At 57.7% G+C, this 21,738-nt stretch overlaps 1 protein-coding gene across 1 annotated transcript; it reads right to left on the reverse strand.

The window, feature by feature from the left end:
• Nucleotides 1–524: 524 nt before the first annotated feature.
• PTPA (protein phosphatase 2 phosphatase activator) lies at nt 525–21,381 on the reverse strand. The gene is made up of 10 exons (XM_082775847.1): nt 21,325–21,381; nt 19,787–19,887; nt 18,504–18,590; nt 13,932–14,057; nt 13,126–13,243; nt 11,575–11,674; nt 10,176–10,300; nt 9,575–9,675; nt 5,188–5,295; nt 525–962 (listed from the first exon to the last, which is right to left on the reverse strand). Exons 1-10 carry the CDS (start codon nt 21,347–21,349, stop codon nt 888–890), a joined length of 966 nt encoding a protein of 321 aa, XP_082631973.1. The 5' UTR covers nt 21,350–21,381; the 3' UTR covers nt 525–887.
• Between the last annotated feature and the right edge of the window lie 357 nt (nt 21,382–21,738).

Raw genomic sequence — 21,738 nt, forward strand, 5'->3', positions numbered from 1 at the left:
CCACGCAGCAGCAGCAACCCCGGCGGCCACCTCGCCCCCGCTGAGGCCAGCAAAGCAGAGAAGGAGGAGATGGGGAGCGCAGGGGGGCAAGGCTGACCCCAAACGATGCCTGAACAGCGATGATTGTGGGATGGTTTGTGCCCATTCCCTACGGAGGGGAGGGAGCCTGAGCAGGCGCAGCTCCAGCGGTGTCTTTGCATAGCCATGCCCACAGAGCCGGGGCCCTCAGCTCCAAGCCAGACCCCGCAGCCCAGCAAACTCCTCGCTTCACCCGAGAGAAGAGGCGGTGGTGCGAAAGGAAGACCCAGGGAAGCTCGCAGAGGAGATGGAGGGAGGAGGGAGGTGGCTTTGCTTACCTAGGATGAGGGAGAGGTGGCACCCTGGGCTTCCAGCAACCCGCAGCCCTTCCCTACAGCTTCCTTTACCCACTCAACAACCCCAGGTGCAAGCAGAGGTGGCCGCGTGCAGCCTCACCCCTCACCCCTCGCAGTGCTTTCCAAACCAAACAGCAACAGGAAACTTCGATGAAATTCAAAAGAGAAACTGCAGTTACCCCTGCCCAGCGCGTACACGCGTGCCTTTTCCCCCCCCTTGACACCCCCTTTCCTCCCGGGAAGGAAAGCACGGGGCGATCAGCTGCAAGGCAGCCCCTCATCAAACCCCCCTCGGTGCCCAGATCGGCGGGCGCAGCAGAGCAGGGGGGCGTGCAGGAGGAGCTGCTCTGGTCCCGTCTCTCGAGTGCTTGGGATCCGTGGTTTGCCCGATGGGGATGCGCAGGAACGAAGGGGCCGTGCGGCGGGCGAGGTGATGAGGAAGGGGGCGAGGGGTAGGAGGAAGAGCGCCGCGCTGCGCCTCCGCGGCCTCGGACTCCTCCTCCCGCGGCCTCCTTAGGACGTCACGGGCTGGATGGGGAGCAGGCTGCCAAACTTGAAGTGCTGGATGACGGGGAACTTCTCCAGGCACTGCAGGAGGGAGGGGAAGATAAAAAGAGGGGTGAGTTCGGGGAGGCAGTCCCACCTGGCACAGGCAGCCGGAGCTACGGGCTGCCCCCCCGGGCACGGGAGGAGGCAGCGAGCTCGGGGCTGCTGGCGCAGATCGGGCAGAGCAGCAGCTTGTGGGGGGGCCCAGTGTGATGCCCCCCACCCCATATTCCAGCGGGGTCTTCGCCCCAGTAACGCTTCATACTGGTGACACCCCCTGAACATCCCCTTTCACCGAGCCAGAGCCTTTTCCTTGCCGCAATTCAGGCCAGGAGCGTGAGCTGAAGAGGGATGTTTGTGTCAGCAGCTTTCTCCCTCGCCGCCTCCCAGCACTTTAGCTGATTTCCTTTGAAGAGTTTCACCCTCCAAACCCTTGGAGAAGCACAGAAAGCCCCCGGGGAGGAGGCTCTCCATCCCCAGGACAGTGCCAGCATTGAGGCACCACCTTGCAGCCACGAGGCGCTGCCCAAATCACGCTGCAGACTGCTCTTCGTCAGCCACGTCCCAGTGAGCCAAGTCACAGCCAGGCTCTGTGCTCACCTTCCTGCCAGGGGCTGTGGTCAACAACCAGGGCAACATTTTCCAAAACCTGCCCGACAGAGCCGCTCAGAGCTCTATTTTTGAGTCATTACGGATTCAGACCGCCCAAAAACTCAGGCAGGACGTGGAGCAGACTCATCTGCAGCCACACATCCACAAGGGTGCTGGGGGCACGGCGAGCGAGGTGAGAAGAGAAAGCGGCCACCAGGTAGGAGGCCAAGTTCTGCCCTCCCTAGACTGCACAATCTAAAGAAGAGATCTCCAGGTCTTGGAAAGCCTTTCTCCTGTTCCCAGACGGTTCTGGGGACAGGACTCTTACTCCACAGGAGAGGTGAAGTCCATCCCACCAAAGCACAGCAGCTACGAGCTAACAGGAGTCCAGAAGTCCTTGGCACAAGCAGCTCAGAGCCAGGGCAAGGGGGAAGAGCTGCAGAGGAGCAGCTCAGGAGGGTGTCCGACCCCACCAGTTCCTGGCCCTAACCAGGCAGACCTCGGGACAAAATTCAGGGCCCGTTCCTCCAGGCACTCGTGGCAAAGCACGGTTCTTTCTTACCAAAGGGAGGTGAGATCCATCCCCGGGCAGCCACAGCTCTCCTTTCCACGGAGAAGAGCCTCGTGCCCTGCCTGAGCACAGCTCCTTACCCCACGCAGGGCACGGGCAGAGGAAGGCTGCCCACACGGGCAAGCAGTGGGATTTGTGCTCAGAAGCCCAGGCCTGCGGCAATCCCGTTGGAAGCAGAGGTCAGACAACTTCCAAGGAAACCAAACCGCTCGCAAGCAGGCTGGAGACAAAATAAGTTTGGAGGCGGTGAAAATACACCACGGGTGTATTCGCCCTTGGGGAAAAAAAGTCATGAAAAAATTCCCAAGCCTCCCAGGCAAGGCACCATCGAGAAGCAAGTCCCATAACCATCGGGGCACGTCACCTTCGAAGCCTCCCCAACACTTGGAAGCACGCAGAGGGGCCCCAATCCCTCTGCACAACCACTCAAACCCTGAGAGGAAGCAGCGCAGGACGGTGGTGATGTGAAGGAAGGACGGGGAGAAATGAATACTGGGGATGCTGACAGCTGGAAACGTCAGCCCAACTGGCTCCAAGGAGCCCCACGGAAGACCAAACTGGTTTGGGCTCCTGATGAAGAAACTTCACCAGCAGTTGGAAGAATGGGAAGGAACCCGTGCCAGTTTGCACATCGGCAGCCCGAGAAGAAAGGAGCGGAGACACTTCTCCTCCTCCTCCCCTCTCCAGCAGGACTGGCAGAAATGGTGTGGATTATCAGAGGTGCCAAGAGGATCCTCTCTGCACGGAACTGCCGCAGCCAGCACCAGCTCGACGGAGGGGCAGGCTTTTTCTATTCTTCCCAGCAGCCCAAACACGCTGAAGTCCTGGCTTGAGACTCAACTGGGGAGTAGCTTCGTGCATCGAGTCCAACCTTTAAAGATGGAACTGGGACTGGATTAGTTACAATGGAAAGTATTTCCCGTCTGACTGCAGTAGAGAAGGAAAGGTCAGGAGACTCAAAAGCAGGCTCAGGGGAAAAACATCAAGGCTGCTGCTTTAACCACACTGTTCTGCCGACTTCTTCACTCGCCTTTGAAGGAGAGAACAAGAAAAGCCCTTGCACTTCCAAGCTAACTCTTCTTCACCCATTATATTTATATTATAAATAGGCACATTTGAGATTTCATAAACACGCAGAGCAGAAGACACGCTGCCTTGAAGCTGCTGCCTGTCCTCAGACCCTGCAGCAAGCACGCTGGAGGGCCTGGATCCAGGCAAGAGCACATGGCCGTGCCTGAGGCTCGTGCTGGCTGTTTAAAGTCATCCCACAGCAGGGATGGCGAAGGGACAAAGCGCCCAGACTGCGTGTTAAACAAACCAGGCCTGGGAAATACCCCACTTCTGCCAAGTGGGAGCGAGCCTCCCATTTCTGCTGGTCTGCTCCCGGTGCCGAGCCCTCCTTGGTCACCCCCAGACGTGTCAGGGAGCTGGACCATTGGAGCCTCCATCCTCGATTTCATCTGAGCTAATTGCAAACTGTGATCAGAGGGTGTAGACACAGGTAGGAAGGAGAGGGTGAGGAGGAAATCTTGCTCTCACGCTAGCCAGTCAGCCAAAAAGCAGCCTTACAAACCCAAACCTTTCCCCTCTTCACTGCCACAAACTGATTCCTCAGCAAGCCTCCCTCTTCTTCGCCCTTCCAGGTGAATGCAGGCCCCGTGCAGTGCCCAGAGAGGACACTGCTGCATCAGGGCCATCACTTGGGATTAGTCCTTGAAGACCTGCAAGTGTTTTTGGAGGAAAAAGCTAAATTTGAAGTCACGCAGCAGTTTGGTTGAGCCAACGTTTCCTGTACCTTAGCCTAAATTTGTGTTCTCACTCTTCCCAGCAGCTTTTGCATTCTCCAGCACGCAAAATGGCCCCAGCACACTGCACCCAACCACAGCAGGGTGCGTGGGGAGCCTGGGGAATACCAGAACCCATCCAAAGGAGTGGGAAAACCAAGGCAGCCCAGCAGCCCTTGCTCCAGCCCCAGGATTTAGGGACCCTGTGCTTGATTTAGCAGTGCTCCCAGGGCTGGGGACTCTCTGCCAGGACCCCCAGCTCTCCCAGCAGAGCCTCCAGCTCAGGGTTTCCCAGCACAGAGGCACCCCTCGGGGGGGGGGGTCGACCCCCAGCCTCGAACTCTCCTCCTCGGAGGCCGGGAGGAAAGCTGAGCTGGGGGCGGAAGGAGCCAGCGGGCCTGGGAGTGACACCTCGCAGATTAGAGAGGTATGTGGCCTGGAACCTAAACACAGGATGTGAAGTGCAGAGGAAGGGCTGGGGGAGGGAGAGCGCCTGGGTTCGGCACAGTTAACCCCTTTGTGCGCTGCAGCCGCCCGCCCAGCCTCTGCCCCACGTCCCAGGAACGGGAGCAGAGCCCGCAGGGTGCAGGAATAACTCCTTCGAGCCCTACCTGAGGGGATGTTACACCCCTAGCAGCGGGCAGCTGCGCCACCCCTGCTCCTCTCCATCGTGTTTAGCACGGCCGCTGCCTCCCCTCGGCACGAGCCCCTCGGCCGGGTCCTGCTGGAGGCCCACGCGTTGCAGTTCCTGCCCCGCTTCCTCAAGTTCAGGGTTAGCTTTGGCAGGAAGGAGAGATAAGGGACGGCCAGAACTGCCCGGTTCCCCGGGTCAGGGTTCGCCAGGAAAGCCTGGGGAGGCTGGCGGGTGGAGGATTGCCAAGCCCCGGAGGCCGCGGCCTCGCCAGGCTGGTGCGCTGCGCAGACACGGCGCGCAGCCAGGAGGCGTTCAAGCCTGCTCCGGGGCTTTTAAAAACACGGGATGGGGTTAACCCAAGCCTCCTCCAGCTGGGAACAGAGCGGGGTGGGAAGCAGGAAGGTGCGTTAAGATGCTAGACCTCGTTTTGGAGGCCTCGCGTCTCGCACCGTGTGGAAAGATGAGAAATGGCACAAGCTGCGCCTGCAAGGAACGGCAGCCAGGGACTGGTTTTTGGGGCAAAAACGGGGCAGGCAGGAGCCTCCGTCTGCCCTGCCAAAGGTCCCTGAGCCATGTTCAGCACAGAGCAGCTGCTGGGTGCGACGGGGCCCCCACATCGAGGGGCGCGAGGCAGCAGAGCCGACGGGGTGAGGCTGAGCCAGGCCCCCCCTTGCCCACGGCGCTCACCTCGGCCTTGTACATGCGGATGAGGCCCTGGTTGACCTTGGACCAGGAGGGCACGGCGCTGATGTTCCAGAGCTGGTTGGAGTGCTCAGCGAAGGGACCCGTCTTCATCTGAAAAGAGACCCGAGAGCGGGGCTGAGGCGCGGGGCCGGGCGGGATGCTCAGGCTCAGGCTCTCCAAGCGAACGTCCCCGCCGGGCCCTGCGACCCAGGTGCCGCCCGATCCTGCCTCCTTCCCTCCCCTCCTTCCTTCCCTCCTGCTGCAGCCACATCGCACGAAGCCGTGGCAAATCCACCCCTGACGACATCAAGCCTTTTTCTGCCGCTTTGCTCCCCAAAACCTCCCCACGCACACCTCTCCTTTAACAGCCACGTTAAAAAGAAAAAAACAAAACACCTCAGCCCCATTCTGCCCCCAGCAGAGCTCGGCTTAATGCCGTTCCTATCCTACCCAGAGCCCTCCCAGCACAGCACCGCTGGGCTTTCCAAGAAAATAATGACTCATTCCCCCTCCAAATCAACAACAAGCAGCAGCAGCGATGGCCACGCTGCCTTCCCCGCGTGCAGAGGGCAGCTCCTGCCCGGAGCACGAGGTCCCGGGGCGGGCAGGAGCAGAGGGAATGTGCTCCAACCCCGCTCTCCAACCAGGCTCCAAAGCTGCTTTTTGGTGTTATTTGTTTGAGACACTCCGGCGTTTCTCCTCCCAGGGCGAGGGGTTTGGAGGAGGGAGGGCAAGGAGGGGGGGGGGAGCTGCAATCAGGGACAGTCGCAGGCAGGCTCCCCGGGTAGCTCTCTCCCTTCTTCTCCGTGAACAAAAACAGACCCTCGGGGAGAAGAAGAAATATAACGCAGCCTCTCTGCCTGAGCAAAGTTCCCATGACATCAGAAACCACAAGGCCGAAGCTCACGCTAGAAAGGAACGTGGGGAGGGAGGAATCTCTTGGACTCCCGTTCTCCACTCGGGGTTGAACAACCAACTAACCCCTTCCCTCCACGCAGGCACAGGCTCGATCTGCTCGGAGGACGACGTGCTTCGAGCAGGCTGACCTCGGGGCTGGAGCCCGGTGGGAAGGAGCTCTGCTGCCCTGCAAAAACCTGGCCCTGCTTTTTCACAAGCTGGGCAGTGACCGCTGAGCCGCCGAGCCCTTCCTGCTCCCCTCCGCCGTGTGTTTCCCTCGCAGATTTGAGACGAAACGGGCAGATCCGCAGAGCACAACAGCACCGGTGTGCCACGAAGTGTGGGATTTAGCACCCGTGGGCACCACGTGGCGGGGGAACAGGGGGCACGCGTGTGGCCGAGCCTGGCGTGCCGGGTTGCCGAGCACCCCCCTGGCAGGGCAGGGCTGGTTGTGTGTGTTTCGACGCCAAACCTTCCTCCAGCATCGCCATCCTCGGTGCGGGCACAGCTTGCAGCAGCCCCCACGAGCGCGTTTTTTGCTTTCTTCCCTCCTTCCTGAGCCGCAGAGGATGAGCGGGGAGCGCGCGGAGGCGGCGAGCTCGGGCAGCCGGCCCCACCATCCAGCCCGTTGGCTCCCCGAGCCCCCTGGCACGGCCACGAGCGTGGCCCCCCTGGACCCAGGAGCCCAGCGAGGGAAGGCTCGGCTATTGTTTCAAACTGGGGCGGGAGGAGAATGGGGAACAAGGGGGAAAATGAGCTCATTTCAGCCACAAAGGGAGAAGAGGGAGAAAGCGAGCAGGCTGTCGGGGGGGGAGCGAGAGCGGCAGCGAGCGTGCTGCAGTCCCGCAGTGACCCCAGGGGAACGGAGTGAGTCAGAGCAGCCATATTGAGCAGGAAATTACTCACAGACGCTGCGTTCCTGCCTCTCCGTTCCCAAGAGAATCAGCCTTTTGTAAATGGTTCCTCTGTCAGTAACTGGGGGAGGGGGACGGCTGAGGCTGTGCTTTCCTGTCAGCTCCTTCCCTTCCAGCCGAAACCCGAGCCCTCCCTTCCCAAACCTCCAAATTTAGAAGCCAGATTGGAGATGAAATTCTTGCTGCCAGCCCTGGGCTCTTAAAGCAACACAACCCCGGCCGCTCCACGCCGCCCAGCCACCCACGGAGGGGGCCTGCTGTGCCCTGGGTGCCCCCCTGGGGAGCTGGCGCTCGCAGCGGGCTTCGGTTTCAACTGGCTCAGGAGCAGGCTCCGTGTTTTGCCCCCTACGAGGACGGTGCTGTTCAAAGAGAGCATCTGGGTGGCTTCAGGGGGTGACACACAGCACCCTGTGCTGCACTCACAGCTCAGGAACAGGCATTTGGGTCTAAAAACCGCCCCCCAGATTTCCCAACACCGCTCCGGCTTGCGTAAGGCTTGCTGCCGTGTCCATGTGCAGCGCGGGGTGGTGCTCGGGGAGGAGGTTGCAGCGGGTTCAGGCTGGCCACCATCCCGCCGTGTTACTTTAAGAGCCCCGAGGTTTAAACATCCACGTGGCAAAGCACCACCACCACCAGGGTGTACGCTCACATCCCTGAGACGTCACCCAGAGGCTGAGAAAAATATCTGCTCCCGAGAATATTCGCTGGGTTGAAAGAAAAACAACCTACCCTGGTCGTAGCTGGCTGAAACAAAACCTGCTCTCACGTCAGTAAAACCTCCCAGACCCGGTATGGGAGCTGCTGCGGTGTTTACTGTTTGTTTTACACCTTTAAAGGAGGGCTGTTCTCAGCTGAAAAGCTCGGAAGAAAATAATATCATTAATGTATTAAAGTCGTTAATCCCTTCCATCGTTTCGCCTGGTATTTTGTTTTGTTGTTGATTTTGGAGAGAAAGCGAGCGTTCAGGGCTGTCTCAGCACCCCCTAGTGGCAGTACCAACCTTCCCAAGCGTTTTAAGGGAGAAAAATCACATCTTCAAGGCAACATTTTTACAAAAAAATAAAAGGGAACAGAGCTTGCAGGAAAACGGATTGAAAATATCATGCGTTTGACAGCTCAGGTTGTGGCAATCCCTCAGCAGCTCACACCAGGGGAGACCGACAGGAGGTTTCCCTGCCACCAGGTGGCACCGAGGAGCTCAGCAGAGAAACCATGATTCCGAATAAACGTGGGGAAAAAAAAGAAGTGAAATTGCTCATTAAAAAAGCCTCCCGAAAAGCTACGTTTCTGCAGGCAAAAGCGGAGCGACCAGAAGCAGCCTGGTGCTGGGCATTTTAACTTCACGTGTCATCTGCGTACTGCAGGATTTTCTGTACCCATAAGAAATGTGTTTTTATGGTTTTTAAGAGGCTACTACGCTGTCTTCACGTTACAGATGCCCAAAATAAAATAAATCTGAGAGCATCTTGGCTCCTGCTTGCAGCGAGGCCGAAGCAGGAGCAGATTTCCTGTCCTCAGCTCAGCCCCTTCAGGCAGTGCCTCTCCCCTGTCCATGGCATGATTTAAATCTGCACCGAAGGTTAAATCCTGCGAGGTGCTCAGCACCAATGAGCCCTACTAGATTCAGCAGGGCTTGATGCAGCATCTCCTGGGGTTTGGGCCAAGGGCTCCTATGAAGATTTCCTACATGAAAGGGTAAGTTTGTGTTCTGTAACCTCCCTTCTCATCTCATCACTAGATGAGAGAAGGGAGAGGGGGGGGAAAAGCGAAGAGAACAAAGGGGAAGAACCGCACTCTGTCCTTCAAAATTAATCCCATCACCTCTCTCTTGCCAGAGACAGGAAATCCCTCACCACAACAGAGCATGTGGTTCTCCCCTCCCTACCCAGACCGTGCAGTAGGGGGGGGGATGATAAAAACACAGGCAGGTTGCTCGCTGCAGCTGAGAGAAGGAAGCTGTGAGCTCCTGCACTCAGAAACATCGCCCGTGGATGGGAACAGGCAGAGCATCGCCAGTCCCTTGCCCAAGGACCCCAGAATACACGAGCAGAAACACGGCCCTGATCCTGGTCCTGATAACAGCTGGCTGAACCTCAGCACTCTCCCCCCTCCGGATCGTTTGCAAGAAAAGGCACATTTAACGGGCAACTCCGGGCAGAATCTGCTCAGATCTGGAGGAGAACGAGCTGCACGGAGGTATGGGAGCCTGCCCTAAGCAAGGGGAGGCCCAGGACCTGCCAGGCAGCGCCCAACGACTGGAGGCAAGGGAGGTTATTTTGGCAAGCCCAGCTGTTTTGCAGCTTTCACTTCATCTTCCTAGCACACTTACAAGCACCAGTCTTCTCCATCCAAGTTCCCACTGACTGATCCAAGGCTATTTGTTTGATATCCACAACCCATCCGGCTTAATTCCGCTTTCCCTTCAATATCTCTGTTTCAGCTCATTCAAGGAGAGCACCTCAGACACAACAAGGAATCTTCCGCGCACCTCCACGAGAGCAAACCCAGGAGGAAGAGAAAACCACAGCCAGAACTGCCTGTCTAATGTCAGGAGCACTTCCCTGTGGGACAAACCTCACCTCTGTAATGAAGAGGATGCACTCCAGGAACATGAAGTCTTTATGGTTTTCGTTTACCACCTTCTCATCAACAAAGTGGCGAGGCTCCAGGTTCGGATGGTCTGAAAAGAGTAAAAGACAGTAGGAAGTGAGCTGTATGGCACCCCTTTCTGAAAGCACATTCAGTTAGGTCTTGTCCTGTCCCTCCTTCACAAGAAGGATGATTCTCCCACCACAGTTTTTCAGGAGTCAGCACAGAGCTGCTCCCTTCCACCTCCTCTCCAACTCTAATGCCTTAGCAATGAGAGCAACTGGTAAGCTCTCCAGGGCAGAAAATGTGTTTTCTAGCACCAAAAACAAGGCTTGCCTTTCAAAAAGCTTGTAGTACTGCAATAAAGACAGCTGTACTGCACAACGAAGCCTTCCATCTCCCAACCTAGGCAACCAGCTTTATTTGGAAAGCTGAGAAAAAAAAAATCCAAGCCCCAAGCAAACCCTGGCGCTGTAATACACAAATTCGACACATTTGAATTTAAAAGTCAGTCCCAAGCCCCATCAGCTTTGCAACCCAGACAGACAGGGCAGAGGGCAGGCTGGGACACGAGCAGATTTTTATTAGTACCTATCAGCTGGGAACTGCCCCATATGAAAGGTAGGAACTGGAAGTCATCCAAGCCCCAGACGCCCTGGCTGCCAGCAGGCTCCATCCTGTAGGTCTTCTGAAGTTTTCGCATCACTTCTAGGTACCTGATACGAAAGAGAGGAGTTAAGACAAGGCTGCCTTCTGGACTCCAAACACAAAATCCACACCTCTCCCTTTGCCAAACACGTGGGAAACCCAAACAGACAGACTATTGACTCTTGGAGGGTCCCAAACCCACTTTTGGGCACAACAGAAAACCACGATTCGAATTTAGCAGCTGAGGGAGCACCAGGAGGAAGCCTTGAGACAGAGCAAGGGACTCAGGTTAACAGAAGGAAAACGATGAGCTGCCAGCACAATGCCCACTCGGATGAAATTACAATCAATGGGCATTCAGCATCACCTCTCTCCAACGAGATTTCCAAGCCTTTGTAGCTAGAGGGCTGGTTTGTTCAGGCTACCTGAAGAAACATCAGCTATCCCCAAATCTACCCACGTGTGAGGAAGGGGACTCACAGTCTTATGTCGGTGCAGATCTGCCCCCACCCCCACTGTTATTTGAAAACATTGATACTTCTCACTCCCCTCCGTAACTTGCAGAAGAGCTCAGGAAGCTTTCTGCCTTACAGCAACCACTCCTTCCACTTTTCAGGTGGAAAATTAAAGCTGGAAGTACTGCTGAAGGAAATTGTTTCCATGCCACCAAACAGCGACACAGCTGGGATTCGATCTCTGGGCTCCACACGCCCAGTCCGCTGGTTTCATCAATACCAACTCCAGCTCCTGGGCTGGAAACACATCTAGAGGAGCAGTGGAGGCCTGGTAGTTTCACATACTATTTCTTTCAATGCCTGAAGAGATGTGAGATCAGCTGATCAGATACTGTTGTTGATCACAAAGCACAGGACTTCACCCACGTACCTCTGCAGAGCTCAATCCCTTGCACCTGACTGAACTGACTTCCCAGAAAGGCAGCCAGCCTCTAAAAGAGGAGGTGCTGTCAGCCCTTTGGGAAAGTAAAAGTACCTCTACCTCCTTATTTTGTTTAAATTTGCCTTCTGTTTTCTCATTCTGCCCTTCTGTAGGCCAGCAAGCCCTTCAGCACTCACGCTCTCTAATTACGCGTACGGCTTCATGGCAGGCCCTTGATTTTCACAGCTCACACCCCAGGAACAGGATCTTGTTATCAAGATCTTATCTCCTAACTTCCAAATGGGTGTGGATGAATGGAAGAAAGGGGGCACGATCAGCCCAGAGTACAGGAAGAGGCTGGTGCACAGGACAGCTCACACACCTCAGACAGCTGCAACGGGACAGCATCTGAGGTGTGCCCTCAGACAGCCCGACGTTTCCAGCCCTTCTCCTTCTGTTACCTCACCTGTTAAATACTTTAAAGACAATGGCCATCTGGTCATCCACTCTGAGAACACCGATTTTGCAGAGGCAGCAGAGGAAGGCTGCAAACGCAGCTTCGTGCCCTGGAGTGAAAAGAGATGAGAGGTGATGCCAGTGCTCCTGGTCCACAGGACAACCCCTGCGGGCACCACAGCAGCTCCTCAGAAACCCCAGCAGTCCCATTCCCCTAGAAAAACCCCAGCCAGCTGCCCCTAAGGTGCTACCTTATCCTATTAAGGACAAGAGATGACGGTATTTCATCCCCACATAGTACCCACCCAAAATATATCTGCTAGATAACTGTAGGGTTGCTGTTAACTTTGAGAAAAAAAAAGTTCCTGTGGAAAAACAGCTCCAGCACTGGGTGTGCTGGGAGCAAGGCAGGAGCTCAGCACAGCAGGGGAAGCGGAGCGCTGCAGAGTCGTCTGCTCAGAGGATGTGAGCGAACCTCACATCTGCAAGTAAACAGATTTCCTCCCACTTCAAAAATATCTGTGTCGGAAGGATGCGGATCCCGTGACGCTGCCAGGAACAGGCTGTCCCAGAAGGTACCGGGATCTCTGGCTGACCCTCAGCAGCTCGGTCCCCCAGCTAACAGCAGGGAAAGCAACAACCAGCAAAAGCAGAGCGATGTTTTTTTGGTGGAAGGGCCCACAGAGCAAGGAAGAGCACGAGATCAGCAGCTCCACGCTGTAAAGTGCAGCTCCCAGCGTACGAACAAAGTGTACCCAGGGTCTAGGCACTGCGAGTCAGGACACGGGACACAGGGTCGGGACACGCAGGAGGGGAGGAAAGGCTGAATTTCCTTCCCCAGGCTGACAAAATCCCAGCCTGTGGGTCCCTTTCCAAAGACAACATCTCCCCCTGGTGCTGGCGAGTCGCAGCTCTCCTAGCAAGCGCTGCTCAGCCTCCAGCTCTTCAGCCTTTCACCCACGTCCTCCTCCTCTTCCTCTCCTTGCCCCAGTCCGTGTTTCCTTGCACCCACAACGTCCTGCTCCCCTGCCACTTGGTGGGGACAGCCCTGTCAGCACACCTGTCCTCCAGACAGAGCAGCAGAGCGCGGCTTCACACCAACGAGGCTGGATTTAGGTCTAACTGCAGCCTTTGCACTCACTCCAGCCCGCGATTCCTTACCCTTTTTGGTGCAAAACGCTTCAACGTTCAGATTTTCAAGTCCCCCTGTAAGCAGCGACGTCACTTCAAGGCAGCACCAGACCTCGAGCACTTCCCGCTGCCCACAAACTTGCTTCCCAGTCTGCTCCCAACGCCAGCAATTATATTTTATCCTAAATGGCCCGTCATGGATCAGCCGTGTGATACAGCTGCATGTGCTAAGGCTGCTCCTACAGCCCCGCTCCCAGCCCCAGCTCTCTCCCAGGCCCTTTGGTCCTAGCCCACAATGAACGTAGGGGTGAGGAGGAAGGTGTTTGCAGCAAGCTGGCACTCTAAAGAGTTGCTAAAACACATTTAAATGCACGCAGGGACAGGCTTTAAAGGGTTGCTACCCAAGGGAGAACAGCCGTGAGCCAGGTACCTGTGCCGTAGTCGATGCGGGTGGAGTTCCCCACAGCCTCCTTCAGGTACACGGCCACTTCTGGGGCAGCACTGGCCAAATGCTTGGGGATCACCGCTGCCACCAAATTTTCGGCTTCCTGGAAGACAGAGAAGGCTCCCTGAAGTGAGTACAGACCTGTCACAGTCCCCAGGGGCAAGGTGTCCCCCCTGCTCACACACTGCTGCAGTAGGGGAGCTGCAGCGGTGCCCTCCTCCAACAGCAAGGGTCAGTGTGACTGAGGAGCGAACTCTCCCGCACAGAAGTCACCTCCAGAGCTGGAATAATTCTGCGAGAGCTCCCTGTAACGCTTACGCAGGCCGCCTGCATCCTGCAGAACAAAAAAAACCCTCCACCACCCAGGTACATCAGCCCATCCTGGGTCATCTCCAGGACGAGCAGCAGAGCACGCGCAGGGACATCGCTGCCTGGGCTCTGCCAGTGCCACCTCCAGAGCTCGGTGAAGGAAAAGCACTGAGCTGAAGGAAGTCAGGCAGTTTCACAACCTTCCTCTGATCTTCTCTGTCACCTGTTCGGGAAGTTACAAAGCAAAGGACTCCCCTCAAGGCTCATCCAGGACTGGGAGACTCAGCCAAGAGCTTTTACACAGACCCTATGGTCCCACAAGAGGGGAGGGCAGCACCAGCAAGCGACGCGTGGCAAGGAAGAGGCTGATCCTTCACGGCTCCCCTGCGTAACACAAAGTGCTGGAGCCGTTCTGGCACCCCACCGGACACGCTGCCCTCCTGCAGGAGCTGCACTGAACGTTAGAGGTGAAAGAGGCTCACCTGGTCCAGCTTGGCGTACCAGGTCCTGAAGGCTTTGTTCCCGAAGCGAGAAGGCTGATCCACCGGCGGAGTTTCATCGATCCATCTGTCGAGGGTGTTGAGGAGAGCCACCAGCTTCTCAATGGGCTGCAGGGACACGGAGAGGAAGGGGTCAGAGACATGAAACAGAACACAATCCCTCAGGCGCCACCACCCCTGCCCTGTTCTGGGGCCTTTAAAGCCCACGCCGTCCTTCCCAGGGGTGGTAAGCAGGGCTGGGAGGTGCCAATCTTCCCAAAAAGCAGAGGCCAGGCAATCCTCGTTCCCCTCAGATCACCCAGTACAAAGCCCAGCCCCGGGCAGGCTCTCCAGTCGCCCACACAGCCTTTCATCAGCTGCAACAGCAACCGTGCTCTAAAACCTCAGGGAGAGCTGAAGCAAGCTCCCAGCTGCAGGACGTGCAGGGCTGCCGAGCAGGGAGTTGCTGCCCAGTTCGGGGATCTCCAGCACAAAACCCAGGAGCTGCATCTTTGGGGTCCTGCACGTCCCACAGGGCACAGCCCAGCGCTTACAGCACGTCCTGACCGGTGGCTGGTTGTGCAGTCTTGCTCAGAAACTTCCCTTCTCAAGGCCTCTCAGCCTTGTCCTGGGGTGTTTCGGGAGCCAGGAGCAGCAGAGAGGGGGTTTGCACTCGCACAGCACCCAGCTGGGCCCAATTCAACCTCCTTCGTGTGTCCTTGGTGCTTCAACCTCGTACCAGCCAGGCTGCCGGGGCAGCTCCAGCCCCACGCCACCTCGCAAATACGCTCACAAGCTGGGCAGCACCACGGAAGCTCTGGGAATCCTCGCTGCCAACCTCGGGAGCCTGCCAGGGGGATCTGGGATTCTCCTCGGCCACCTCCGAGCAGGCAGAGAGGCAGCAGCAGCAGCCACAGCAGCTGGGCAGGCCCTGGGCGATGGCGCAGGCTCCCGTCTCGAGAGGGGAATTCCTCCTTCAAGGGGGGGGACAAAGAGGACGGCAGCAGCGGGCGGCTGCTTTGACTTTGCTGGAGGCATCGACCGCGCTGAAGCCGGCTGGGTCTCCTGGGCTGCGCTTCAATGCTGCCTGCCGGGAGGACGAGCAAACAGCCGAGCCCAGCGAGTTTGCAGCCCTTGAAGTGCCACTCGAAGCCCTCCCCAGCACCTCTGCTCCCCTGGGTGGTGCTCCCTGCGAGCTGAGGGTGACACAGGGGTGGGAGGAGGAGAGCCGAGCACGCAGGGAGCACAAACGACCCCGCTGCAGGCGCCCCAAGGGATGCAGCAGGATGGAGGCTGGTGCTGAGGGTCCGCACGCACCCCAAAATGCACCCCAGAAAGCCAGCCCCTCCCCGCTGAGCTGGGTCAGGTTGGGGCTCAGCCCTACCCCTTCCCGGCTGCTGCATCCCTTTCCAGTGAAGCGAGAGCAGCCCCGGCACCGGGCTGCATTAAATAATTAAATCCTGCTGGTGATTTATCCCCCCCCCCCGGCACCAGCACTTCGTTACGAGCGGCTCCCGGATTCCCAACCCCTCTCGGTGCCAGCCGGGTGGTGGGGCCGGGCTCCTTCCCCCCCTCCCCAAATCCTCCTGCAGGTCTGGGGGAGGCCAAAAGCTCCCCTTCCCCTTCCCCTTCCCCACTCGCTGGCTTTAAAGGGATTAAGAAGCCTGGTGAACGCGGGGCGAGCAGGACCCAGCTGCTGGCTCAGCCGCGCCGATAAATAATTAAAGAGATGCAGCTCGTTTGGGGCAGGCAGCCCTTTGAAAAAAAAAAAAAAATAAATTAATTAATTAAGGGGCTGGGGGGGGGGGAGGTTATTAAAAGCAGCAGCTTCCCATTGTCCTGCAGAGGAAATTCGGGCACGCGGGGCTGACCCCAGCCCGGGGAGGGAGGGAGGGAGGGAGGGGGAGAGCAGAGCTTACGGGAACGCCACCGCAGCCCCGTTTTGCCTGGCTGGGTTTTTTTTTAAGCTCTATTTTTGCTTTTACCTTTCCAGCGATCAAAGCAAGGGCAGCCGCAGCCTCCCCCCCCCCCCCCCCATCCTCTCTCTCTGCTCTTCCCGTTGTGCTGATTTTGCATCCCCTTGACCCTGAGCCTGCCACGGGTCCCCAAAGGCGAGCAGCCCAGCCTCCTGCCGACCTGACCCGTCAGCAGCTCTCAGGAGCAGGGGCCGGGCAGGAGGAGGTGCTGAGGAGGCACTGCAGCAGCCAGGGCTGCCCGCAGGGACCCAGCCTGCTCCCCGCGGGCTCCTCGGGCCCTGCCAGAGCAGGGAGCTGCTAAATCAGGGCTTTTGCTGCTTCCTTCCTAGAGCCAGAGCTTGTCAGCGGGCTGGCCAGCTTCTCCCAGCGCCAGGGAGGCGGGTGGGCTGCGTAAAGGCAAGCCTGCACCTCTCACGGCCAAAATTAACCTTCCCCTCGCTGCGCTGCTCCTCGGAGCCAGGTCACAGCCCTAAAAAGCTGCCCCAGGCCCCGCACAGATCCCCAGGAGCAGCACTGCCCTCCGGGAGAAGGCAGCTCGCAGCCTGTCAGCCCCGCAGCCTCGTGCCCGAGCCCCAGCCACCCGCCCACCCCTCGCTGCTCCTCGGGTGCTTCCAGCAAAGCTCCAGACGGCTTCTGAGAGCAGAGCAAGCTCAGCACGGCTCAGAAGGGGCTCAGACCCCGGAGCATCCAGCTCTCGCTGCAGCAGGCAGCTCGGTATCGACACACACCACTCCGGAAAGCACCAGGCTGCCTCTCTGCAAGCAGAGCAGACCACGCTCTCTTTTTTTTTTTTCCTTTTTTTTTTTTTTTTTTCCCTCCTCCCCGTGGCAAAGCGCTCGCAGGAAGCCGCGGAGGAGCCGCCTGCAGCAGGAAGAATTCCAGGAGGTCGTTCGCCAAAGAGAAGGCGTCCCCGGCGTTTGATCAGGGAGGAAGATGGGACGGCACCAAAGCACCTCGGCAGCAGGTACAGCAAAAAAAAAAAAAAAAAAAAAAAAAAAAGAGAAGAAAGCCGAGCGGAGATGCAAGCAGAGGCCACAAGGGGCCGAGACTTTAAAAGCCATGGCAAGCAGCTTGATCTACAAACGGAGCCGCGTGAGCAGGCAGCCTCATCAACAAGGCGGCCCAGGGGATGCTCCACCTGTGCCTCGAGTCACAGGTTTGTGCTCTCCCCCGTGTGAGGGTAACGGGACGTGTTCCCTGCCGCTTCCCGGGTGGATGGGATCGTGGCTCTTGTTTATTGCCTGCGCTGGAGCCGCACGTGGAGCACGTTCATTGCAGGAGGGATCCGGACAGAGCCCGGACACAGCCACTGGGAGACGGCTGGCGGCTCAAAGAGGTTGGAGGAAGAGGGATTTGTTTTCCTCCCCCTTTGTTTTGTTCGTTTTTTAATGCTTCGTTCCCCTGGAACTGCTCTGTGAGCGAGCAAGATCGTGACAAAGACACAACTCAGAGGTGAAACACAAACAGCAGAAAGCAGGAGCGGCGTTTGCCGGCACATTCTGCCGAATTAAAGGGACAAAAGAGGGCCACAAAGCCTGCTGGAGAGGCATTCATCGCCCCTGGGCCCCCCCAGGAGCTACAAGCAAGTTTTTCATTCACACCCGGGTTCCTTGAAGGGGAGGCCGGACCTGACGTGCCCGTTTCAGACAGAAAGGAGCAGGGTAAAGATCGTGGCAGGCTGCCTTCGCACAGCAGAACGGGCTCTAGAAGCACACAGCCCCAGCCTGCTTCCCCGTCCTGCCCAGATCTTTTCCAGGCAGGCTGCTCCCAGCTGTCTGGCACAGCCGTGATAAGCTCCAGCAGTAAAAAGATAGCCGAGAAGCTCCTCGCTGCAACACACAACAAGGGAGAACTCATGCCTGGGACAGCTTTCCCCAAGCCTGGGGCCAGGCAGTGACAGCAGAGGGTGCCTGCCCTCCTTTCCGACACCCACAGCAGCCCCAAACGATCCTGCTGTGCCCCCAAAAGGAGAACGGGCGTTAAAAGTGGCCCAGCACCAGGCAGAGCCAGGCAATTGGCACCTGCGCTGGGCAATCCTGCCTCACAGGCTGAATTTGCCCCCCAGCCCGGCTCTGTATCACGCTTCTTGGCCCCTGCAGCCCTGAGCAGGGCACCTGGGGATGCAAATCCAGCTGGGCACGCCCTGAGCTCACACACAGCCAGACCTCGCGCTGCTCAGCCGTGGTGCGGGCTGAGATGGGCGCTGGTAACACAGCCTGAGCAGCGAGGAAGCCCAGGGACAGGGAAAAAGCCTTGGACAAGGTCACACAGCTCCCTCTCTGGCAGCAGGAGAAGCAGGAACACAACAGACACCTCAGCCTTCTGGCTGCAGCCAGCGGGGAGGACCAGAACACCCCTGGCTGAAGCCAAACTGCAAAAGCAGGGACAAAACACGGCCCTTCGGCATCTTCTTTCCACCAGCAGCTTCCATCCGCCTGTAACTCGCTCCTTTTCCTACCCCAGAGGCACACGGAGAGCCCCTGCATCCTGCTGGGAGCACCGCAGGCTGACGTTTTGCAAAAAAAAAAAAAAAAAAAAAAAAAAATAGCAGGAAAAAAAAAAAAAGGGAGAAACGAGTGGATCCAAACTCCCCTCCTACCTCTGAGACTTTGTAGTCGCAGGTCAGCTTCTTGCCTCTGACGCCTTCGTTCAGGGTGAGGATGAAGCCCATGTAGTCCGCGTAGGCCTGCGAGCACAGCCGAGAGGGGAGGGCGTGAGGGAGCAGCCACGGCCTGTCTGAGCCACTGCTGTGGCACCGGAGCATCCCGGCACCCCGAGGGAGCCCTTCCCAGAGCACAGCTTCCCGGAGGCAGCCGGTGACTGCACCGAGAGCTCTGCTCTTAAAATTACAGGGGGGAGAGTCCTAAGGAAGCTCACGCCGTCCCTGAAATCCTTCCCTCAGCTCCCTGCCTCTCATCGGGTCAAATTCAAAGTCCCTGGCTCTGCAGAGTCTCAGCTGTGTCCAGACATCCTGCTCTGCGCTGCTTCTCCCAGATCTGTGCTGTTATCTCCCGTTTCTCCCTTCTGCTCTTCTCCTGTGTGCACATGAGATGGAGAAATGGGGGACCGCTATTTTCTTTAAATGTGCTGCTTTTGAAGCATCAAACCCCGAGCAGCTCCAAGCCTCTGAACTGGCCAGACTCGCATGCTGCCACCTCTTCCTCCTCAGGACCCTCCTGGACTGAAATAATCCTGGTCAGGAGCAAGCCTGTGAGCCCAGGAGCCTCAGTGAAGGGAGCTGCATCCACAGCTTGGCTCGAGACCTGCCTAATTTCAGCTTCTCAGATCAGTCACCAAGCAAGAACTCGTTCCTAAGCAGCAGGACCAACAGGAGGGACGAGTCTGGGCCGTAACCCCAATCCCTCAAAGGCAGAGGGCAGAGAAGCTGCCTGCCCCACGTGTTATAAACAGAAATTACCCAGGAAATTGAAGGCCTTGGCTCTTTCCACAGAGCAAGGTGGGCAGAGAGCAGGAATCCACCCACCCTGACGCTATCAGAGGCCAGGCAGCAGGACCACGTCCAAGCTGAGTTCAAATGGTGTGGGGTGAACCCAGTTTTGCTATAACTTACGGGCTAGGCGGGGTGAAATAGCGACCAGCTTCTACTCTTGCACGCTGGCAGGGAGCAGCAGCAACGCTCACACAGCCCCAGCCTCCCCCAGCCTTTGGGCTCTGCCTGGCTCACACCTTTCTGGGAACATTTGGCTGCCAGGCTCCACACCGCCTCCCTGCCAAGTCATTTTCCTACAAACAGGCAGCGACTCTCCCTCTCTAACACGGATCAATTAATTTCTCATTACTTGCCCACACCTGGTTTTCCCCGGTGGCTGTTCCCAGCGCGGGGCTGGCACTCGCCAGGTTTCCCTGAACCCGGAGCCATACCTGAGAGCGTTTCCACTTGCCCATGTCAGAAACGATGTTTATCTCCTTCTTGGGGATCATGAAGTTCTGCTGGATGGGAGGAGCCATCTCCTCCGAGGCGCCTGCGAGATGCAAGGAAGGAGTAAAACAGAGGCAGCGGAGAATTAACCTTCCCCTCCTAGAGATCAGCAGTAATTTCCCAGGAGACAGAAGGCAAACAAACCCATCCCAGCCTGCACCATCATCCTGCTGTGTCCCACTCACACAGGATCGTTTTCAATCCCCAAAAACATTCCCCTAAGGACACGTCGGGGCAGCACAAGGCTGCGTTACGTTTGTTTTCACTCCCAAAGACACGTTTCCAATCCAGGCAGAGAGCTTTGCAGGAGCTGGCACGGACAACACGCAGCCAGTTTCATTATTTCTGCCCAGGGAGGACAAACCTCGGGTCATGCAGCACCGAACCTCCCTGACAAACTAACCCTGACTGGCTTTTAGGGTGCTAGGCACGAAACACATTCCCCTAAAAGGGATGAATCCTGCAAAGACAAAGCAGGAGTGGTTCAGGAGATGGCAGGCCAGAGCCACAGCCCCCAGTCCAGGGGCTTGATGGGACCCAGCACCTTCCAGGAGGAAGCTACAAAGAGTATTTAAAAATTTTTACGATTTATTTTAAATCGTAAAGCTCAACCAGAGCCCAGTTAACGTAACATTTAGCGTGTGCGCTGATCCTTAACGCAGCTCTTCCCCTGGGCATCCCAACCCAGACACGTTCCTGTAAGGCCAACTTTAAGCAGCACGATTAAAGCAGACCCCGGTTAGGGAAACTGGGTGCCAATGCGAATTTGGGAGTTCTCTTGGGATTAAAATTCATCATTTTAATCCTAGGAAACCCACAGGCATTTGTTCAGCCCTGGCTCCGCACCGGGCTCCTCCGAACCGGAGCTCCCCAGGACACCGCGGGCTGCGTTGGCATCGAGGCACTCGGCAGCAGATCGGGGGAAAGGGAACCCAAAATCCCAGGAAATGTGCAGAATCTGCCACAGATTGGTCACGTAACCTTCAAAACTGATTCCCCACCTGAGAGCTGGTGTTAGGTTTGTCCCTGTCCATAGGGTTCCAGTAAAACCAAGGGGACGGGGATGAGAGGAACAAAATGTGAGGAATTTAGAAGATGTGTCCCTGACTTCGGGAAATTCGCCCCGTGACGGAGCTCCTTATAACAAAAAAAGGTGTTTTTCCCCCAAAAAAGGGGCGCTTTTCCCCAAAAAAAGGGGGAAGCTCCCCCCGCAAAAAGGGGAGCTCCTCCCCACAAGGGTGGCTCCTCTTCCTCCAAAAGGGCACTTCTCCCCCCAAAAGGGCAGCTCCCTGCCCCAAAAAGGGAACTTTTTCCCCAAAAAGGGCAGCCCCCCCTCAAAAAAAAGGGGTTTTCTCCCCCCCTTTACGGCAGCTTCCCCCCAAAAAAACAGCTTAGCCCCCAACCGCCCCCCAAAAAAGCCGCCCCCCCCCAATCCCCCCGAGTCCCCAGGACCCCGTCAGGGCCCCGCTCCCCCCGTCACCTGCCCGCTGCTCGCTCTCTGCCATCTTCCCGGAGCCCGGCCGCCGCCGCCGCCGCCACCACCTCTCCCCTCTCACCCCCAGGCCGCGCTGAAGCCGCCGGCGGCCATCTTTGAGAAGGGCAGGCCGCCTAGCACTGACGGGCAGCGGCTGGAAACCGCCGGCTTGGCCCCTCCCGGCCGCCGTCGCGCCCGCGCCGCCATCTTGGTGTAGGGCACGGCTTTTGCCCGCAGGGCCATGCTTGAGAAGGGCGCCGCGGGGAGCGGGCGAGCGGCGTTGGGAGGCAGGAGAGGCGCTGCTCAGCGGGCAGCAAGCCTCCTCGCTCAGCCCTGAGCAGCTCCTCCCGCGGAGGAGCCGCCTCGCCCTTCAAAAACCCCCCTCCTTCCCTCAGCAGCGGGGCTGCGCCCTTAAGCAAG

This window comes from Aythya marila, assembly GCF_965140915.1.
Source record: "Aythya marila genome assembly, chromosome: 19".
Lineage (NCBI taxonomy): Eukaryota > Metazoa > Chordata > Aves > Anseriformes > Anatidae > Aythya > Aythya marila.